Genomic DNA, 21480 nt, shown 5'->3' with positions numbered 1-21480 from the left:
CTCCCATAATTACTCATGGGAATGTTTACAGCTCTCACCAGACTCATCCTTCTGTGTCAAGGCCTTGACATTTTCCGTCGTGTCCTGATGCGCCTTCTCCAGCTTTTCTTGCCCGATTTTATCCATGACCACCTCCATCAGCTTCTTCATGTCTATCACGGCCGCGCCATAATGCTCAGCCAAGAGCGTGCTCAGAGTGCTCTTTCCCGACCGTGGCGGCCCGATCACAGACACTTTGCAGGGTGGGCGTGGCATGGGTGGGAGCAGGTACCGTCTTGGCTCCAACATGAACATCCGCAGAGCCTCTTGAGAGGACAGGACGTAGATTTTATTCAGGAAGCTGGTGGAAACAAAAACAAACGGTAAACACAAACACCAATTCCACACGTATTATCCAGACGGAGACTGACTGCCTGAGGTTAAGTATTTGGTCAGTGATGTCAATAACCACACACACACACACACACACACACACACACACACACACACACACACAAAAGCCGATAAGCTGTATTGTTGAAAGGTGCTACTGTTCTGGAGACAGTTTACAGAGCTCATTTCTCATCTACCCTCGTCCACTGACCTGACGGAAAATTCGGGCTTGCCTTTGATCATTTTGCCGTCTTTGAGGGCAACCGGGCACGTGCAGCCCCAGCGACTCCTTCGCCAAGGGAAGCCTGGTGCTATGGTCTTCGTGGAGGACAGCATGTTCAACAGCTCTTCCTACAACGGGACAAGACAACGCGGAATACGCAGCGAACACACAAGCAGCAGCCCCTGGCATTGTGTCTAATCACAAAGAAAGGGGATTTTACCGTGTCCATCTCGTCAGGCGGTTCCTCCTCATCCGTGTTTAGCAAGCGCATAGGTGCAGCTGCTCTCCTCACAGCCATGAAGTCTAGACGACTTATAAGACACTATACACAAAATGAATCATCATTTTCGTCAATTCGTCAATTCTTAGTCAGTCAGTGCAGTTTAATATGACGGCGGTCACCCACCCCAATAATCTCTTCTGGATCCTTGTTTCCATCAAGCTCAAGTAAATACTGGGGGTCGTGGGCTGCCATGAAGTCCTACACACACACACACACACACACACACACACACACACACACACACACACACAGTCAAGTACTGACTCTTTCTCTAGACAAAAAGAATTCTCATAGGAATGTTTTACCAGTATGTACTGGTTTATAAAATTTCAACTCCAAACATTACACATTATTATATTTTTTGATTATTATACAGTACAGTAGTTTCAGCACGTGTTCATAACAGGAGCCGATAACGCTGGAGTTTACTGCAGCTGTGCAGACAACAAATATACCGAGATCTTTCCCACCTCCAAAGGCACGAGCATGGTGTCTTTATAAAGGAGAATCCTGCGATGGGCCTCCTCTGGGTAATACTCTTTTTGCCTCACCGAGTGACTGATCGTGTCGTTCTACACACACACACACACACACACACACACACACACACACACACACACAAAACTATCATGGAGTATAAGTCTCAGTCTCTTTCTCGTTTACACATGAAACATGGTTCAGCAGCTTGGATTCAGTTATGGATTCATCTATATGAAGACATAAACTAATAAACAGGTCCTAGCCTGCCCTGTATTATAACGAGTACGACTGTGGAGCACAGTTTGTAGTATTTGCAACCACTCAGTACTCACATCCATTTCTTTATTCATTCATATTGCTTTATCTAAGCCAACCAGGACAGCCAGGAACCTTGGGGTGACTCTTGACCTTCACAGACCACATTTCAACAACCTTCACACTAACTGTCCCTCAGCGGTGGAATGATCTTCTGATCTCAATCCGGACCGCAGGACGTCACTATCTTCAAAAAACAGCTAAAGACCCAGCTCTTCCGTGAACATCTAACTAACCCATAAAAACACCAACCCCACGTTATCTTTAAAAAAAAAAAAAAACCTCTACTCTGCACACTTTGCTTCTCTAGAACTCAGTTAAAGATCTTGTGCAGTAGCACTACTCGTATTGTTCTCCACTTTGCTCGTATTTCATCATTTGTAAGTGGCTTTGGATAAAAGTGTCTGCTAAACGAATAAATGTAAATGTAAAAGTGCCTCATCCTTCATCTTCTCCTCGTCCTCCTTGTCCTCCTCCTCGTCCTCCTCGTCCTCCTCATCACTGTTACGTGACACCTTTTTCACTGCGTCCTGCTGCTGCTTCTGGCCTGCAAGGCGGTTGATCAGGTCCTTATCTTCACACTACATCCACAGACAACAGGCAGCACTCATCCGAACTGTTCACACAGACACGGGAGAACCGTTTACACTCGACTCTGGAGGTGACGTCGGGAAGAAGTTTTACCTTTATGTTGATGATGAAGTCCGGTGGGTGTGTTTGGTTTCGTATCAGTTCTATTTGCTCGTGAATCTTCAGATATTCCCCAGACATGGACGGCAGACATGACAGAACATAGCCTGCTCAAGCACAACATGAACAAGTGATTAGATTACCTTCTGCCTACATGTATTGGCTAAGTCGTTTTATGAGCTATAGGAGTTGTAGTAATCTGTGAAATTGGCCGTCACAATAAACTGCTTTAACCGCCTCCGGTCATCGTACCGTAGTTCTCCACCTCTGCAGTTTTCAGCTTTTCGAGAACTAACATCACCATCTTCTCCTCCGGAATGTTCTTTCCCTCAGCCAGGATCGCTGAAAGCTAAAATCCAGACGTCACATGTACATCATGGCACAAAAGTATGACTTGAACTATATGAAGAGAACAAACCAAAGCAGACAAACACACACCTCTTTCCCTTGCTCTGTACCATCACGAATGTGAGTGCTGAGCAGTGGCGTGTCTGAAGAAAGAGGAAAATAACAGATAATACACAGCAGTACAGAGCTGGAACTGATCAATCAAAATGACACACTAAACAGTACCATCAATGAGGACACACCCCCAAGTCCGGGCCAAGTTTCTGGCAAGGGTCGACTTCCCAACACCCTGTAAAAGAACAAATATCAGAGCGCATCTGGTTACAAGTGTACACTAGGGGTTAATACGCTATATGTGTATGCCAAAAGTATGTGGACACCTGACCATCACACCCATATGTGCTTGATAAGTTCCAGATTCTTCCCACTTTACGTTATAATGCGTACTCTTCTGGGAAGGCGTTCCACTAGATTTTGGGGCGTGACTGTGGGGATTGGTGTTCACTCAGCTACACGAGCGTTAATGAGGTTGAGATCAGGCGCTGATGTTGATGTGAGGAGGTCAGGGTTCTGTGAAGGACGCTCCGAGTTCTTCTACCTTCTTCCAACCTTCACACACCGGGTCTTTTTGTGCACAGACGCACTGGAACAGGGTTTGGGCCTCTTCGTTCCAGGGAAGGGAGGTTGTGGCGACAGTTTTGGGGAAGAACCACACATGGGTGTGATGGTCAGGTGTCCGGACGGTATGATTTAAGCTAATAAGAATGTCGAAACTCACAGGTTTCCCAAGGATAAGAAAGGACGAAGGCTTGGAACGCAGAAATTCATTCTCAGCTTCATCCTCCATCAGCTCGTCAGACAAGTGGGTTCCACGCGCACCAGGGCCGTGAGACGCCATGGTGACGAGAAAGCTTTCAAAACAAACAAACGAAAACCTATCAAAGTAAATAACAAATGTAAAAGGCTGTCTGAAACCTGCGTGAAGTTTCCCCGCCCACCGCTAAACCTCGGCAGAACAGTCTCAGTCGTTTGTGCTGCTTCGGTTCTGGAGATATGAAAAGAACATTTAGAGTTAATTCTGAGGTCACGCGCACGCTCCCAATGTATCTATATTCTGTGTTGCAGTGTTACCATGGCGACCCTCCTGGCTCAACGCGCGTGCGCAGACATGAGGGGCGAGAGTAAATAAACTTTTTTTTTTCTTTTTCTTTTTCTTTTTACGAGATGACTTATGTTTAATAAAGTTTAAAACACGTGCTGTAATAAAAAAAGGCAGTTAATCGCAAGTCGTAAATAAATAAAAACTTGGCTGAACTCACCTTTAAAAATGTTGCCTAGTCTTTTAGCAGTTTTCTTATCCTTCTAATTTAATGTACGTTGTGTTCTAATTTCAGATTTACCGCGTGAGCATCTGTTCGTCCTTTTAATGAATTAGTTTAAAACGTTTTATTGAAATAATAAAGATCTAAAGAGTGGACCACACTGAACGCAATGCGTTAGTCTTCATTTCCGAACGTAAGCACCAGGGGGCGGCAGTGTCCACGTTTTCCCTTAAAATCAGAACGGAACAGAATTTGTAATGGTTTTATTGGTTATAATAGGAACTGTATTGGTTTTGAAACTGTAATCGTCCCTCTGGGTCGATTAGATATTCTTTGATGGTTTCTATTGTTTTATTTGTCACGAGAATTCGACGATAGCTTAAAATGCATTCAGCAGTGCAGTCACATTCACAGAGAGAAGGAGAGAGGGAGGGTAAAGGGAAGATATCTGCATTACATAATATGGTGATAAAACACCAAAGAACCCTTTTTTTCCCTGACAAGAGATGTTTCCAGTCGCCATATCTGTTCAGCCACACCTACTGCTCTCTTAAGTCAATAAAACTGACTCTGAGTCATCATGATGTCCAGCAGGAGTCAGATTAGTGAATGCAAGTTGAACTTCTGCACACTTTTTGTCTATAAAAGACATTAGAGATTAAAGCACGGGTGAGCGATTCTGTGTAACAGGCCATTCTGGAGATAAATCCCACCTTTCCGGTGGGCCGTTAACGCACGCACACACACACACACACACACACACACACACACACACAGACTCAGACATAATGCATACACAATGACACACAAGCCATCCTAATGAAAACAGGAAAAGACTCCAGATGTTCAACGTCCAGCTGGTTTCTCCATTAGCATGATTACTCTGGCCAGGCCGCAGACAGAATAACAACTCTCTAGTATGAGTTAATAGCATCTCATAGCTCAGGCACAGGAAAGAGTATGCACAGAAATGTACTTCGTACTGTATATCCTGTGAGGCAAATGACTCATTTTTACTTTGTAATAGTTTTGTTCTGTTCATGTTCATCTGAGGATAACGCCTAAGAAGTCCATGTGATGTCACTGAGATCAGTACAGAATGTTTATCTGCGTACAGAGACACAAACATGTTCTTCTGTTCAAGGTTCATCTAAACATCTTCCAAGATCCTAAAACAAAGCCTGTTTGAACTGCCTCAAACCGCTTATTATCGGTACACAGGAGTGTGTCATGCTCTGCGTTTCATATATATAGTAGTGGTTCAGTACAAGTAATAAACCTTTTTACCTTCAGAGGACGAGTCTGCAAGTGTTGTCTAGTTTCCACGACAATCCCCACAGTCACATCACACCATGGCTAAAAACACTGACGGGAACAGAAGCCGCAAGCTTGGGAAATGAACGCCGGGGCAAACTGCACAGCTTTGGTTTTGATCTGTGGGGTTTGTAGATGGGCAAAGTCAAGATTTCTGTATCTCAGCTTCTTGTGATGAATCTATAAGGAGGTCCCAGGAGATGCCAGTGCTTGTTACACATGTACCAGCTCTCTGTCCCAACGGGAAAGAAGTCACACAATCAATCGCCAGTGATCAGCACTGGTGTACTAGCTTTCAAAACCAGATTTTAACTTTAAGGAGGCAGTTAGTTTTTCATGTGCACGGCCTGTGTTGGATTTTTTATTTTTTTTTGCTTCAATAAAAAAACAATAAATAAAAACTGCATCATGTGTTTACTCGGCTCGCCTTTGTTTTATGTTGTATTTCGTCTGAAGATCTAAAACTATTTAATATGAGATATACACAAAACCAGAAGAAATCAGGATGGGGGCAAATACTTTTTCACAGCACTGTATAACAAGCATTTCTGGCAAAATCATTTAGTTTTTGTATGAATTGACCAAATCTATCCTCTGCCCCGTATTAACCCCAGCTCACTGAACCCGACATGGCTAAACGATCTCGCTCCAGCGCTCAGCAGTAAACATTCTTCTCTAATCACAGTAAATCAGACTTCCTGATGAAGACACACACACATACAATCACACAGGCACACCCATTTAACACGATCTTTTAATAAATACAGAAACCATTCGCAGAATTGAGCTTTCATAAAAAGAAAACAGAATCATTAGCCCTGCAGACATGATTTTCCTCAGCACTAAACTATGTGGGGGGTGGGGGGGGGGGGTGTGGCGGACTGATGACGTTCAACAATTGCGACATGGCCACAACGTTAGTTTCTTTATTTTTAAAAACAGAATATCCAGAATTCTCCATTAACCAATCAGCAAACTGTATCTTAACTGATGAAATGAGATAAGGAGACGTTTAATCGGTCATTTGTGCACGAGGCCTGTAGTATCCCTCTTCAAAATCTTCTTGTTCTGTATGTCATTGAGAGAAAGAGACACGGAGCAGCGAGATGGGTTCTCCTTCCTGTACACAACGCTCTCCTTAATTGCCTCTTTGATCACCTGTGGAGGTAAAGTAAAAGAGTTTAAAAAAAAAAACAAAAAAAAACAAACAAAGAAAAAACGGTTTAATCTGGCCATATGGTTACAGAATGATTAAATAAAGAATCTACAAAAGGCATTTAGTCGATAAAGTATCACCCTGCACTCTGGATTCACAGCATGTGTCATGTGATGTTGCCCAGAGAACAACATCATCACCGCATTAAATTGAATTAAAGAAGTACCGAAAGGTCTGGAATGAACCGTTGGATCACATTTTTACCATTACCATGTTTAGCAGGACGCTACGGGGTGTTCAGCAGGACGCTACGGGGTGTTTAGCTGGACGCTACGTTGTGTTTAGCAGGATGCTACGGGGTGTTTAGCAGGACGCTACGGGGTGTTCAGCAGGACGCTACGGGGTGTTTAGCAGGACGCTACGGGGTGTTTAGCAGGACGCTACGGGGTGTTTAGCAGGATGCTACGGGGTGTTTAGCAGGACGCTACGGGGTGTTTAGCAGGACGCTACGTTGTGTTTAGCAGGACGCTACGGGGTGTTTAGCAGGACGCTACAGGGTGTTTAGCAGGACGCTACGGGGTGTTTAGCAGGACGCTACGGGGTGTTTAGCAGGACGCTACGGGGTGTTTAGCAGGACGCTACGTTGTGTTTAGCAGGACGCTACGGGGTGTTTAGCAGGACGCTACGGGGTGTTTAGCAGGACGCTACGGGGTGTTTAGCAGGACGCTACGTTGTGTTTAGCAGGACGCTACGGGGTGTTTAGCAGGACGCTACGTTGTGTTTAGCAGGACGCTACAGGGTGTTTAGCAGGACGCTACGGGGTGTTTAGCAGGACGCCACGGGGTGTTTAGCAGGACGCCACGGGGTGTTTAGCAGGACGCCACAGGGTGTTTAGCAGGACGCTACGGGGTGTTTAGCAGGACGCTACAGGGTGTTTAGCAGGACGCTACGGGGTGTTTAGCAGGACGCTACGGGGTGTTTAGCAGGACGCTACGGGGTGTTTAGCAGGACGCTACGGGGTGTTTAGCTGGACGCTACGTTGTGTTTAGCAGGACGCTACGTTGTGTTTAGCAGGACGCTACGTTGTGTTTAGCAGGACGCTACGGGGTGTTTAGCAGGACGCTACGGGGTGTTTAGCAGGACGCTACGGGGTGTTTAGCAGGACGCTACGGGGTGTTTAGCAGGCTCTGAATGCCTCACCTCTATGTTGTTGAGCGTGTTGAACTCCATGAGGTCATGCAGCTGAGTGAAGGCCTTGTTGGAATACTGGAAGTTAAAGGTGGAGTACGGTGTTTCCGGGTCATCAAAGATGTCAAAGTCGGCAAACTGTTTGTCCGCTTCAGTCTCTCGAGGAATTCCTTCAGAGCACGAAGTACAAAAGCACGTATTAATAGGCAGGAAAAAAAGAGTTAAAAGAGTGAATTCACAGTTTTACAATTACAGTTTGTCTAATAACGTGTTGATGGTATTCAGTATTGTTAAACACTCACACACACACACACACACACACACACACTTACCTGGGGCTTTGAACTTTCTGAAGTCTAGGTTAACCAAGACGAAATGAATGACGGTGGGGCAGTTCTTGTTCCCCTTACTCGGCTTAAAGACGTAGCACTCTTTCATCCCTTCCCGGTCAAACACTTTGGGATCGATTCTGGGAAACGGAAGCTTGTTCATGCGTGCCCATTTCTCAGCCAACAGAAGCTCCTAAAGAACACCACTTCAAATTATAAGAATTATTCTCAACAGCATCACAAGTAGATCGTTTTATATATATATATATATATATATATATGTTTTGTTGCCATGGCAGTAGGCCCCTCCCACATTAGAAAAAAGAGAGCTTTCAGCCATACTTGAGGCAACGACAGCTCGAGACACGTAGTAAATAGCACGATTTTACACGATTTGTCACATACTTCCTGTTAAAAGATTGGCTACGGCATGAAAAACACGTCGGTTGTGATGCACAAGTCACCCAACAAATCGAGTGAAGGGAGAAGAAAAAAAACAAAAGACAAAGCAAGCAATAATACTACACGTAACACCCGTGAAGAAGAAGAAGTAAAAGAAGAATAAAGAGAACCTTTTGTTTGGCGATGATTTCATGCACGTTGGAATTATTATATAAACGTGTGCTATAGACAGAGCCATGGTTTAGAACAAATCTAAAGGGCTTGATCGTTCACGGAAATCCTAACGTACCGTCAGTCAGTGTATTACAGAGTTACGTGAAGGGTGTACTGCTACACGTGTTTGTACACGTTTATAATCACCTTGAACGGAGGACTAGAGTCGCCAGGTCGAGCCGAGAAGTCGAAGGAGATAATGAGGTCCACACCCCTCTGGGGTCTCAGGATCAAAGGGTAGGGCAGGTTATAGGTCAGGCCGCTGTCCACGATGTGGATCTTCTTGCTCTTTACGTCTAGCGGCTCGTAGATTCGGTCAAACTCATCGGGGTCTAATGCCATTCCACAATCAAGAGAGAGCGAGAGAGAAGTGAACTTCTGCACATTTCCACACCACACGAGCGCCACTGGACAAACGGAATACAACGTTAGTGTTTTCAGACCACGCTATTCCGTACCTGTTACAGCATCCGCTTCATCCTCGGGATAGTTTTGGGCCAGGACGTCGCTGTAGGGCGCGAGCGGGATGCTGGTGCTCAGGTTGAGACCCAGCATGAAGTTGTGCACTTTTCCCGCCCTGCCCTCGCGCGTGTTAAACAGCGTGGAGTCGCTGAACAGAGACGTGACCATGCGCTGCATCCAGCTGGCCTGTTCCTGCTGACGGTCGTCCTGCATGCAGACTAAACAGCAATTGCCAACACACAAACAGGAAGTGTTTAGAAGCTGCACAGAAGAAGAAAAACAATGCACTGAATTGACCGTGTACATCGGTTCCACGTGAACGAACTCGGCTGCTACCGTTAACACAACTTAACGTCTTGCCTGGAATTAAACACAGCGTTCCAACACCTAGGATCTCGCTACGTTACCCTGCTGCTGTCAATCAGGTTAACGTAACCTTCCTGTCAGCGTTTAATCACGTTAACGTTACGTGGATCGCTCACACTCGCTCGACATACAGTAAATCAAACTAGTAATGAGATATACTTGTTTAAACTGCGTCTAGCGTAAGTCATGGGATAATATAATAATACTTTTGATTTGCAGTGTGGTGAAAGAACAAACCACAGTTTGGCATGTTTCTAACACGAGACGTTATGGCTGTGCATTCTGGGTAATGTAGTTTCTCACCTTTGTGGGACTCTTCATCATTGTCCAGGCTGTCTTCTCCAACAATATGCTCAGGTTTTATATGTTCTGTGAGACAAATACATACGGTTAGTCATATGTCTTGTGTTGTTACAGACGAGAGCTCCTTGCTCCTGATGGACTTACATGCATCTCCTTTATACATCTGGAGCAGTTGAAGGATAAGGGCCCAACAATGGTAGTACTCGGGCTTGAACATCTGACCTTCTGATCAGTAACCCAGAGCCTTAACCACCGAATGCTTCAACACTGAACGTTTGAACTGGGTTTAAAATAAATGACATATAAAAAGTATACAGTGGCGCTTGAAAGTTCGTGACCCCTTTCGAATGGTCTGTGTTTCTGCATGAATATGACCAAACACACACCGTCGGATTTTCGCACAAGTCCTAAAAATAGACAAAGAGAACTTGGGCTTAGAATTTATTGATTGAGGAAGACGATCCGATCCGATATTGCACATCTGGAACCATCTGAATATGAGGCTAAAACATTCGAAAGGGTTCACAAACTTTCAAGTGCCACTGTATACTCAGACATGCTGTCATACATACAGTGCGTTACTGTTAGTTATGCTTTCAGGAGTTAAATAAAGGAGGTTGTGGTTTACTTCAAACATTGCTCTTCTGCTAAAGTGTGAAACGCTCATCACAGGAAATGAGACTTTTTTTCTTAATTTTTTTTTTTTAACCACACAAGCCTATATATCTGCTCAAATCTCATCTCAGCGAAATGCTAATAATCAGACAGGGAGCGCATCTCATCTCACATCTCCTCCTGTCCACGAACTAACCAGTGCCGCTCTGAACGGCTTGAACGTATTTAGTCGAGAACGCTAGCGATAACCTTTCATCCGCGGTTGAGTCGTACCTGAAGAACATCGGATTATCTAAAGTTCTGCTCAGGTGGAGGAAATAGCTGCGTGAAGCGTGATAGTGGACGTGAGGAGTACACGTCATACATACCCAGCTCCTCCTCCATGGTGCTCCCCCCAGGGATGTCCTTTACCCCCAATACCCTGTTAAAAAGAATGGAGAAGGCACTGCCCCAGACCCCTAAAGAATACACACACACACACACACACACACACACACATTGCAAGATATCACATAATGTACAACCAACGGAATAATTTACAACCAACGGTTATGGTTTTTAAAAAAAATTTGTCGTCATGCCATGTGCTGTGGAATGAAACGGCCGAAGGGAAAGAGAAGGAGGCGGAGCAGGAGGCGTGATTTAAATAACGGCGTTTTAAACGAAATATGACTGTGCAGATTTTCCCCTCGTTCATTCTGTCTCTACGCCTCAGTGGAACTGTTTTTTTGTCCTGCGTTTTTGTTCGTGGAATTCACGTGAAGACCTCGCGCAGCAGAACAAACGTTATTATAGGACACGTAAACATCTCCTTCATGGCTTTACGATACCGTTTCTAGTATATAAATAAAGTCCCCTTTCGGCCCTTTCACGTATTTTTAAAGAAGCTTTTCCTGCTTTGATTATTAACAGATCTCCGGTTGATGGGGTGGTGCCGGACACTTTTAAACATGCTAAAGTACAAACGCTGGTGAAAAAAGCATCATCTCGATCATTTTTCATTTCAAAAGTCTTGGAAAAAGTTCTCGGATTTCTTCGCACCCGAGTGCGTTTAGTATTTTTCAGGGAACATCACAGTACTGCATCTGCTCCGTTGAAGGTCACCAATGATATCGTACTCGCTCTTGTATTTTAATCTTGCTTGATTTGACACACACCATCATGATCTCCTTTTGCAAAGGCTTGGTCGTCAGGGGCCTGTGCTGGAGTGGTCCTCTAATCTCAATGAGAGATTCTGTTAATGTACTGTAGGGAAGTGTTTCTCATCCTGTGCTCAAATGTCCCGGGTTCCACTTTGGGTCCTCTTCCTGTCTCACTACTCTCAGTTCCTCGTTCACGTTTTAAGGCTAAAGGTGATCGGCTTTCTCGGTAGCTGCTCCTAAGCGTCGGAATAGTCTTCCTCTTCTTGTTTCCGAGTTTAAATCCTCTTTGAAGACCTATTTATATTCTTTATGTTTTAATTGAGGGTGTAAATTTTTCCATGGGCCTTTTAATTTGTATTTGTTTTAATTCTGCTTCAGATTTCTCGTACAGCGCTTCGGTTTCCACATCTGTTGTTTTAAATGTACTTTATAAAATCAGTAAACCAAACTAAACCGAACTAACTTAATGCCTGAGAGAGGTATCATCTTACCCATCAGGAAGTGCAGAGGATTCTCCTCATATCTCTTAACAACAGTTCCCATGAAGAATTTGCTGCCGAAAAGGTCAGGGGTCATGAACGTGCCATATTTAGACATGCCGATCTCATAAGGACTGAACTCCACCCAATCTGTCAATCAAAACACACCACGATTAGCACATTTTTTTGCATGCAACAAACATAAGGCGTACGTGTGTATTCCGGCAGTACGCCGTGGCTGAGGTTGGTGAATCATATTACTATTTTAGCATCAGGATGATGCAATATGATGGGCTTGGCTAATTGATTGCTTTCATTAACGTAATGATGCGCTGGCGTACGACATCCGAGCACTACACACCTGCAGTACTCATTAAGCAGCTGGAATGTAACTGGTCCTGTCTTTAGCGGTTTAGCACAGGAATGTGTTATATACAGAAACGCTACTTGTTCCGTCACTGTTACACCCGAAACGTTCAGGGAATTGAATCCTGCGTTTCAGCATGTAACGTATGTTCTCACGTATGTTCTTACGTGTTCTTCGGTGACCTGCCTATTGGAAAGATTGTGGTATTGCGGTATGTTGTTAAGAAATGTGCATGTGTATAAATAACTGGTATATAAGGGCAAGTTTTTTAAATATGCAAAGCAGCACATTTGCGTCCCTCTGCACACGTGATGTCCTGATAAAGACGTTTTGCATACAAACAATAAGCCTTATACATGGACAAGGTTACCGGCGAACATGAGCTCGGACACGTCCGGTTTGACGTGCAGGCAGGTAAAGAGCGGCAAAGGAGACTGTGCGTCGTTAATCTTCTCCTGCATCTCACTCAGCTTACTGTCCATCCTCTGCAGATCCAGACAACAAAACACACACACACACACACACATATACAATAATACACACACACACACATATATACAATAATACAAAGTACATCTTTAGCAATCCTTTAATGGTGCTGAAAAGGTATTGTACATTTTAAACCTGCTGTATAGAAATCAGCCTCGTGTAAACGAGGACACACACCTGTACGCATCTACACGTGAGCGAGTATATAAACATAATAAACTGTATACGTACAGCTGGAATCAGTGTTTCTCCGATAAGCATGCCAAAAATGTCGGTAAAGGTGACAGGCTGGCCGTTAGACTTTTTGGTCCACAGGGCCTGGACGTAGTTGGTGATGTGCTGCGGCAGGAGCAGGCGGAGGGGGTTGCTGCTCACGCTCTTCATCAGCTCCTCATTAATCTGCTCCGGGCCTTTCTTAGGGAACTCCGGGTGAGAGTACAGCATAGACATGTACCTGGAAAACACACACATGCGACATGTCCGTCGTCTTTAGTAGCTGGAGCGCTGGATGGATGCGTTTACGCCGTCTTAGTACGCAACGTTCATGTCAACAGTAGCACTTAAAAAAACAGTAACATGCTAGAAGTTTCCATTTTTTAAAAATTTCGCCACTAAGAACGTCTCATCCAGTGTAGAGTCGAACGTACCATGTGGAGCCAGAGAGGCCAGCGATGTATGTTGAGCAGTCCAGAACTCCCGACTCGTACAAGGCCTTCATTACGCCTGAGAAGCCGACCATCGCCCTGAACCCACCACCTGATCCTACCACAGCGATGACAGGGACCTGCACAGACACACCATGGTATTACATCACTTCCTTTTCTTTTATTTCAGTAGCGTTTTAGCTTTAAGTCTATAATATTTAGAGTATCTCTGTGTTGTACCATACAAAGTTAAAACCATCGCTGCTTTAGCCTTTAGCTTGGTGCTAAAGTTAACCTCACAGCAGAGACGTAGATGAGACACAGTATAATTTGTATATATATATATATATATATATATATATATATATATATATATATATATATATATACACACACACACTACAACCTGTAGCTCCATCGGTTATTGTGTAGTCCGTGTAATATCCCAGCATTCGGACTGAGAGGCACAGCGTCTACGTTTCCATTCACATCAAATTGCGTTCGAGGTGTACCTTCAGGTTCCGAATACGATGTTTACATGCATACAGATTTGCCATTCTTAAAAACCTAGCCTACAGCTGAGCAGTTGTTGCTACCCACAAGTCCTTGCTGGACTGAGTGTAGTTTCTGAATAAGGTGTTTACATGCAACAAATTTCCCCTTAAAACAGGTTAATTCCAGGGGAGGGATTTTGCGGAATCAGGATATCGTCTTCATCTGAATACGGCGTTGATGTGACTCGGTGCTAATTAGAATGTTGGCAAATATTCGGTCAGTGTAAGCAAAAACGTTTATAAACCAGACACACATTATAAGGACATTATAATACACTGGTGTGACATGACTATCTTTTCATTCTAGTGTCCAAGTTACATAATCTCTTGCACAATCTGACTTCCGGAAATCTGAACCATGACGACGCTACGCGAGACCACGCAAGCACGAAATCCAATTCAAGAGTTGCCAAACGATAGCGAAACCTCACTCTGTTAAACGCCGCCATGTCCGTTTCCGTGCTTTATTCGAAGCACAGGCTGAACCGTGTGTCGTTTTACCACCAGAATCAAAAGACCGCCCTTTTAGGAGTTTTAAGCATGTTTAATAATCCATGACAGTCAGATTTTTGATTGATTAAAAGAGGATTAGTAAAGTTACACTTCCTGGAAGTAAGCAAAAATGAATATATAATATAAATAACGCAAGCTTGAATGTATAGCGGAGGGGAACACTGGGAAGCTTCATGTGGAGGAAATAACAGGAAACGAGTCGTTAGTAATTCCAGACGTACTTCCTGTACAAACAGACGTAGATTTGTAACAAAAAAGCCACCGCCTCTGTCTGGTCTTCATCGGGTGCTCGCAGACAGACGGAGCTGAAAGTTGTTACGCTAGCGGGCGTTTCCTTTTTTGAAACATGCCGACAGCAGTAGACCACATAGATCACAACACACTGCGACATCTGACCAATCAGAGCAGAGTATGCTCTCTGAAGGGAGGAGTTTAACTAGTTCTGTAGCTTTACTCACTTGGAGACTTGTACAAGTTAAAATTTTGACCACACCCACTTTCTACTTTCCAAATACTGATATAGATAAATATATTTTAAGCGCTAAATGTGTGTCATGTTCACGTCACGCACCTTTTACGATTTAGTATTTAAGTCACGTTTCTATAGTCTAACGTCGGTTTTGTGTGACGTACCTCCTGGGGGCTCGAGGGCAGGAATCGAGGCTTCTCCATGTCCAGCAGTTTCTTGATACCCAGCATGACCTTCTCTCTTCGCTGCTGCCTGTACAACTTCTCCTTATCACACAGGGCAAGACTGAAGCGCAGGTCAATGGCAGAACTGGAAACAGGACACAGAGACACCAGGCTAACGCGAGACAAGCGTTTATACCGACAACTTCCATCATCATATATACGTGACGTCTGAAGAGTTTTAAAATATCAGACTGTGGGGGTTTTTGTACACAGAAGGGAGTGAGCAGTGGAATACGTACCAAATTTCCAGACTGAGCTCTAAGAACACTTTGGTGGTCTGTTGGAACGACACAAAGACACTCGGTTAGCGTGGCACGGATCATTAACCGTTAATATTAACTACGCAGAAGGAAGGCGAAGGGAAGGTTCTTACTTTTCCTATAAGAATTGACACCAGTTCCTTCTCTCCCACTTTGAGTTTGGAAATGGAATACGACGTCATACCCAGTGTCTCGTCCACCACGTAATTAGCGTCCATTAATGTCACCTGAAAACAATGCATTATATAATTAGTAGATCTGCTGTCAGGGGTTCAGTTGAAAAAGGGTCCAAAAGCTGTTCTACCTCCAGAACATTGTCCTGGTTTGGGTCCAGTATGAACTCGAAGCTTTCGTCCCACTCAGGGTTGATGTCGTTATCAATGTGCCGTGTCCTCTTCCTGCTCTCGGGAGCTGTGGGAATGAAAAGCTCCACGTACGGGTCCGGGGTGTCCACTACACACACACACACACACACACACACACACACACACACACACACACACACACACAATGAGGCAACAAGAAACCAAGACTCTACATATTCTTTTCATCACTATGTCGTTTCATCAGTGTTCAAGTATTTAACTCCACATTTTGGGAATGCCGAAGGTTTTATTATATATTTAAGTAAATGTTCCGGATCTACTCACGCAAGTCTCCCAGAGTGCCTTTGGTGACATTTTCTGCCCGCAGAACTTTCACTTTGAACTTGTGGGAGTACTGCTGCTCGACCTTCAAGACACAATTATGTCAAATTAGATTTCCGCCACGAAGAATGAAGATTACATTGTAGTTCTTTATCACACACACGCACCCGCACACACACACCCACACACCAATCAGCCATAACCTTAAAACTACTGAAGTGAATAACATTGATCCTCTCATTACAATGGCACCTGTCAGTAGGTGGGAGATATTTATTAAGCAGCAAGTGAACAGTCAGTTCTTGAAGTTGACGTGTTGGAAGCAGGAAAAATGGGCGAGTGTCAGGATCTGAGCGATTTTGACAAGGCCCAGATCGTGATGTCTAGACGACTGGGTCAGAGCGTCTCCAGAACAGCAGGTGTTGTGGGGTTTCCCGGTATGCAGAGGTTAGTACCTACCAAAAGTGCTCTAAGGAAGGAGAACCGGTGAACTGGAGACAGGGTCATGGACTCCCAAGTCTCACTGATGCGTGTGAGAAGAGAAGGCTAACCCGTCTGGTCCGATCCCACGGAAGATCTACTGTAGCAGAAACTGCTGAGAAAGTTCATGCTGGTTCTGATAGAAAGGAGTCAGAACACACAGAGCATCACAGCTTGCTGCGTATGGAGCTGTGTAGCTGCAGACTGGACAGAGTGTCCATGCTGACCCCCTGTACACCACCGAAATCTCCTGCAATGGCCACGTGAACATCAGAACTGGACCATGGAGCGATGGAAGAAGGCGGCCTGGTCTGATGAATCAGGTTTTCTTGTACATCATGTGTGTTCTGGTGTAAATTGTTATTGTTAGTATTTCGTCTTCTGGGAAACATCTCATGTAAGTATCTTACGTAGAGTCTGAAGGGCAGTACTAAATGAAAAAAACAAAACAATTTACACCAAGTGTCCTGTTCAAAAGTTTACACCCCCTTGGCTCTTAGTGTATTGTATAGTGTAGCCTTCTTGAGCGCTAGTGAACGTATGCACCTTTTGTAACAGCTGTGTACATACGGGGCCCTCGGTTGTCCTCAGTGTGGAAAAATCGGATCTCAACATCATTACTGGTTTGTTCATGCCATGCCGTGTCTAAGCTGTTTCTATAGTGCAACTGACGAAATGTGTTACACATGATCCCTCTGTAAATACAGATTGTGGAGACATTTTAATCGTTTGTGCCCTAAGATCGTCAAATCGCCCACAATGAGCTGCAACTAGCTGTAAAAGTCAAACAATAGGAAAAACATTGCACACATTTGGGCTACAGATGAAGCCAACCTGGTCTAATATGTTGACAAAGCTTGTATGATATACAGAAGGAGAGCTGATTTGCCTTTGACCAGCGAGTGTGATGAAAGATAACACTGCAGTGTTAACACCTTCTGATTTGCATAAAAGAGATTAGTACAAATGGCCTTTTAGTAGAAATGTGCTTTTTTTTTCCAGCAAAGAAGATTATTATACGAAAAGTATCATTTTGTGGCACTTACAATGATGTACTGATCAGGATCTCTGGCGGACATCATGCTGGTTTACATGGGGTGATCGGGACTGGCTGATGATCCCCTGTCCACGTGAAAAGCTGGCTCTCTGATGAAGAAATCTTGTGGGAGTAGGAATTCTCATCTAGTGTACACATGTGAGAGGGGTTCATCCAACTGTGATGATAAGACCAAGGAATTACACATCTAAACTGAAACTGTACTCTGACTACAATGAATACAAAAAGTTTAACAGGAAGGAATGTCTTTATTAAAAAAGCAATAATATCTACAGTGCTGTGAAAAAGTATTTATATCTCATACTAAATAGTTTCAGAAATGAAAACTAAATCTAAGATAAAACAGAGGCAGTCTGAGAAACACACAATACAGCTTTTAAATGATAATGTTATTTAATGAAGCAAAAAAGTTCTCCAATGCCAACTGGTCCTGTGGGAAAATGTATTTGTACTTGTCTGTAGTTACTAATTCCCCAAATCTATGAGTCTGCATTGATAATGGAGATCAGCTGGACGAGACACAACCAGGTCTGATTACTGCAAACCCTGTTCAGTCACATCTACACTTAAATACAACTTTCTCATCAGTATGGATTTGGTTAAAGGATCTTACCCAGTAACACACTACGCCAAAGCTGAAAGAGATTCCAGAAATGATGAGGAAGAAGATGATTGAAGTACATCAGTCTGGGGAAGGGTTACAAAGCTATTTCAAAGACTTTGGGACTCCAAAGAACCACAGCGAGAGCCGTTATCTCCAAATGGAAAAACTCAGCACGGTAGTGAACGTTCCCAGAAGTGTCCGACCTTCCGAAATTCCTCCAAGAGCACAGCGACGACTCATCCAGGAAGTCACAAAAGAGCCGAGGAGAACGTCGAAGGACCTACAGGCCTCTCTTACATCAATAAAGGTCACTGTTCATGACTCCACGATCAGAAAGACACTGGGGGAAAACGGCTCCATGGAAGAGTGGTGAGGTGAAAACCACTGCTAACCCAGAAGAACATTAAGACTCGTCTGAATTTCACCAAAACACTCCTTGATGATCCTCAAACCTTTTGGGAGAATGTTCTGTGGACTGATGAGGTGAAAGTGGAACTGTTTGGAAGACAGGAGTCCCGTTACATCTGGAGTAAACCAAACACCGAATTCCAGAAAAAGATCATCATACCTATGGTCAAGCATGGTCTTCAGTACGAAACTTGAAACTCAAGCACAACTGGATTCTGCAGCAAGACAACAATCTGAAGTGTAGGAGTAAGTCCTAGTTCTAGAAGTAAGTGAAAGACTGATCTCCAGTTATCACAAGCGTTTGGTTGGAGTTATTGCTGCTAAAGGCGGCACCAGATTTTAAGTTTAAGGGGGCAATTAGTTTTTCACATTGGTGAAAGGTGTTGGATAACTTTTCTTTTGCTTCAGTAAATAAATAAATAAATAAATAACCATATTGTGTGTTTACTCGGGTCGCCTTTGTTTTATGTTGTATTTCGTCTGAAGATATAAAATTATTTAGTATGAGATACAAAAAACAGAAGAAATCAGGATGGGGCAAATACTTTTTCACAGCACTGTAAGCATTATGTAGCCTTTATCAACAAGGCCAATAACCTTCTGTGTGTGTGTGTGTGTGTGTGTGAGAGAGAGAGAGAGAGAGGGAGAGAGGGAGAGTGAGAGAACTCGAGCAACGAAAGAGGAAGTGTGCAGATGAGAAAACTAAGATAACGCAGTTGGTAGTCGTGACCCGAGGAAAATGTCCTCAGTAGATTCACACTAAACTCCATGACTAAGCAGAACTCATGAAACTTCAACGTGTATGAACGGAGTAATTCTCACCACTGGTCCTGGTTCACTACTAAAACCTTTAACCCATGTGCATCCTTACGGGCATCTTTGTCTGTTTGCAAAAGGTGTGTATTTTGATAGGAATTGGAATATTTCACCTTCATTTGCTTTCGTAAATCTATTTTAAACTAAATACACAACATAGTTACACTCAGGACATTAAGGACAAAAACGTCCCCATTGAAACCCATTCAAATATTAAAAATGACCAAACTGACAGAAAACAGACTAAAAGGATTTAAAATAAAATAAACAATCGTCCTGAATGTACTGTACTGATTATCACAAGCCACAGAACTCCTGAGGAGAAGACAGTCACCCACCATCATACCGAGTGAGGTCTCTTACTTAAAACAAACAAAACCGTGTTCATTCGGTTCAACACACACACGCGCGCGCGCGCGCGCGCGCGCACACACACACACACACACACACACACACACACACACACACACCAGATCTATGACCCCGTTGGCTTCCCACTTTCGTTATTCGACTATTTCCGGTTCTCTTCTCGGCTCCTCCACGAGCTCCATGGCATGATTCCCCACATCCTCTTCATGTGCTAGAACCAGGGGTGCCAATACAAGTTCTTTCATCGTCCCACCCGAACCCCGCCTGACCCTGTTCAACAATCCTGCTTGGTCTGACCAAAACACTAACAGTCCAAGCTGGTCTGGACTAGGTACCCCCCCATCCCCATCCCCGCCCCCTATGCCCCCCCCATGCCCCCCCCCCCCCCCCAGCTTCTCAATTAATCAGTGAGTGATATTGTCTTAATAAAAAAATAAATAAATAAAATTCAGAAAGTACCAGCTGCCGAAATAATGAGCAGCCTGCCCCTCCGCGCCTGTTTCCCAGGCTGTCACTCGGTGAGGTCCCTGACTTTACCGGAACCGGTGAGGTGACCGTTTTTAGGGCGATATGACGAGTCCGAGTCCACAGGTTCCGATCCTGGTTCTCTACAATCTGCAGCTTCACAGAAAACGTTATAAACACAAGATGCGCATTTAATCTGAAGTGTGTGAACTGAATCGGTCTCTGATGAGGAAGCGGTGGAGAGGAGGATCTGAGGAAGAAACCTCGAGAGGAACCCGTGCTCTTCTGGGTGTGAAGGACAGGGAAGTTCATTATGGTTTGATATGTCTTTTCTCTGCTCCTGATTCGACTATACTGCTCGAGTTAAAGTAAGAGTGTGTGTGTGTGTGTGAGAGAGAGAGAGAGAGAGAGAGAGCGAGAGAGCACTCAAATGTGCAGGTTCTCCAGGACCAGGGTTGGGAACCTGCGCTCTAAATTAGAAGGAAATGGTGATGAGTATTTAAATATCCCAGTGCCTAAAGTATTCAATTGTAAATGAACAGAATATTATTTCAGAGCTGGACACAAGATGAACCATACTATCATAAATAAATAAATAAATAAAACACCTAAATCACTTTACGCACGGCACCGACGGTCAGCCGTTATTGGAAACTTGGCCTACAATGTTTGTTTGTTTGTTTGTTTGTTTGTAGAAGCATGGCCTGCAACTCTCTAGTTTTCAGAAGCTTGCAGCACTGAGGAGAACGGGTCTTCTCTTCTCCTCCCTAATCTCCAAAACTTCTGGACCATTACGCAAGCACGAACAGCGTACTCACCCGAGGATGTTCTAGGAGTGTCCTAGTGTCCTAGTGTCCTAGACCCCCCCAAAAAACAACCCAAAAAATAGATCTCGCATTTGTCCTTCACACGAGCGCGTGCTGGGGTGCAGAATATGATTTGAGGAATAGAAGGAGGTGTTGGAGAAAGCTCGCAGTTCCTTGCGGTAATAAACACGCCCCTAACATCACACACACACACAGACACACACACACACACACCCAACAAGCTTAAGTGCACACAGTGTCTAGGAAATCCATCAGTTCAAGTAAACATACCGACTTTTAAAAATA

The 21480-nt window shown here is 44.1% G+C and overlaps 3 protein-coding genes across 10 annotated transcripts in view; all 3 read right to left on the bottom strand.

Moving 5' to 3' along the window:
* LOC108257971 (adenylate kinase 9) overlaps positions 1–1461 on the bottom strand; it is an 11502-nt gene extending 10041 nt beyond the window's left edge. Inside the window, exons 1-5 of one of the 3 annotated variants that reach the window (XM_053675850.1) lie at positions 1349–1461; positions 1002–1076; positions 816–917; positions 584–723; positions 39–340 (exon numbers count right to left, since the gene is read on the bottom strand). In XM_053675850.1, the coding sequence (XP_053531825.1) occupies positions 39–340; positions 584–723; positions 816–917; positions 1002–1076; positions 1349–1366 (637 nt within the window). In that variant the 5' untranslated portion in view covers positions 1367–1461. Of the gene's footprint in view, positions 1–38; positions 341–583; positions 918–1001; positions 1077–1348 lie in introns of those variants that run through there. The other 2 variants (XM_053675852.1, XM_053675851.1) reach the window with 2 other exon arrangements.
* A 617-nt stretch (positions 1462–2078) lies between these two features.
* LOC128629154 (adenylate kinase 9) lies at positions 2079–4229 on the bottom strand. 2 transcript variants are annotated; one of them, XM_053675854.1, is made up of 7 exons: positions 4031–4229; positions 3490–3622; positions 2937–3000; positions 2802–2854; positions 2616–2712; positions 2358–2470; positions 2079–2254 (listed from the first exon to the last, which is right to left on the bottom strand). In XM_053675854.1, the coding sequence occupies exons 2-7, from the start codon at positions 3607–3609 to the stop codon at positions 2081–2083; spliced, it is 621 nt and encodes a 206-aa protein (XP_053531829.1). In that variant the 5' UTR covers positions 3610–3622; positions 4031–4229; the 3' UTR covers positions 2079–2080. The 2 variants fall into 2 exon arrangements, with proteins under 2 accessions (XP_053531829.1, XP_053531828.1); XM_053675853.1 differs by lacking the exon at positions 4031–4229 and having other exon boundaries at positions 3490–3876.
* Positions 4230–6083: 1854 nt separating this feature from the next.
* Positions 6084–21344, bottom strand: pla2g4ab (phospholipase A2, group IVAb (cytosolic, calcium-dependent)). Of its 5 annotated transcripts, none has more exons than XM_017456165.3 (19): positions 21187–21334; positions 20363–20524; positions 17696–17863; positions 16173–16254; positions 15827–15975; positions 15636–15749; positions 15502–15539; positions 15203–15347; positions 13506–13642; positions 13090–13312; positions 12740–12854; positions 12015–12152; positions 10750–10839; positions 9767–9832; positions 9094–9315; positions 8783–8967; positions 8024–8213; positions 7704–7861; positions 6084–6505 (listed from the first exon to the last, which is right to left on the bottom strand). In XM_017456165.3, the coding sequence occupies exons 3-19, from the start codon at positions 17729–17731 to the stop codon at positions 6368–6370; spliced, it is 2226 nt and encodes a 741-aa protein (XP_017311654.1). In that variant the 5' UTR covers positions 17732–17863; positions 20363–20524; positions 21187–21334; the 3' UTR covers positions 6084–6367. The 5 variants fall into 5 exon arrangements, with proteins under 5 accessions (XP_017311654.1, XP_017311656.1, XP_017311655.1 ...); XM_017456167.3 differs by having other exon boundaries at positions 17696–17831; XM_017456166.3 differs by having other exon boundaries at positions 20363–20518.
* Positions 21345–21480: the final 136 nt, after the last annotated feature.

This window comes from Ictalurus punctatus, chromosome 25 (genome assembly GCF_001660625.3).
Source record: "Ictalurus punctatus breed USDA103 chromosome 25, Coco_2.0, whole genome shotgun sequence".
In the NCBI taxonomy this organism is placed as follows: Eukaryota; Metazoa; Chordata; class Actinopteri; order Siluriformes; family Ictaluridae; genus Ictalurus; species Ictalurus punctatus.
The sequence above is the reverse complement of the archived record's forward strand: the minus strand, read 5'-3'. Positions and strand labels throughout refer to the sequence as shown.

Bases quoted from the DNA above. Each gene is read 5' to 3' on its own strand.
- LOC128629154 (XM_053675854.1), bottom strand. From the start codon at position 3,609: ATGGCGTCTCACGGCCCTGGTGCGCGTGGAACCCACTTGTCTGACGAG. The intron at 2,855-2,936 runs GTACTGTTTAGT...CTCTTTCTTCAG, and splicing joins GGGGTGTGTCCTCATTGATG to ACACGCCACTGCTCAGCACT. The intron at 2,255-2,357 runs GTAAAACTTCTT...CTGTGGATGTAG, and splicing joins ACTTCATCATCAACATAAAG to TGTGAAGATAAGGACCTGAT.
- pla2g4ab (XM_017456164.3), bottom strand. From the start codon at position 17,731: ATGATGTCCGCCAGAGATCCTGATCAGTACATCATT. The intron at 9,833-10,749 runs GTATGTATGACG...TTTGTCTCACAG, and splicing joins CACCATGGAGGAGGAGCTGG to AACATATAAAACCTGAGCAT. The intron at 8,214-8,782 runs GTGATTATAAAC...GGTGTTCTTTAG, and splicing joins ACTCTAGTCCTCCGTTCAAG to GAGCTTCTGTTGGCTGAGAA.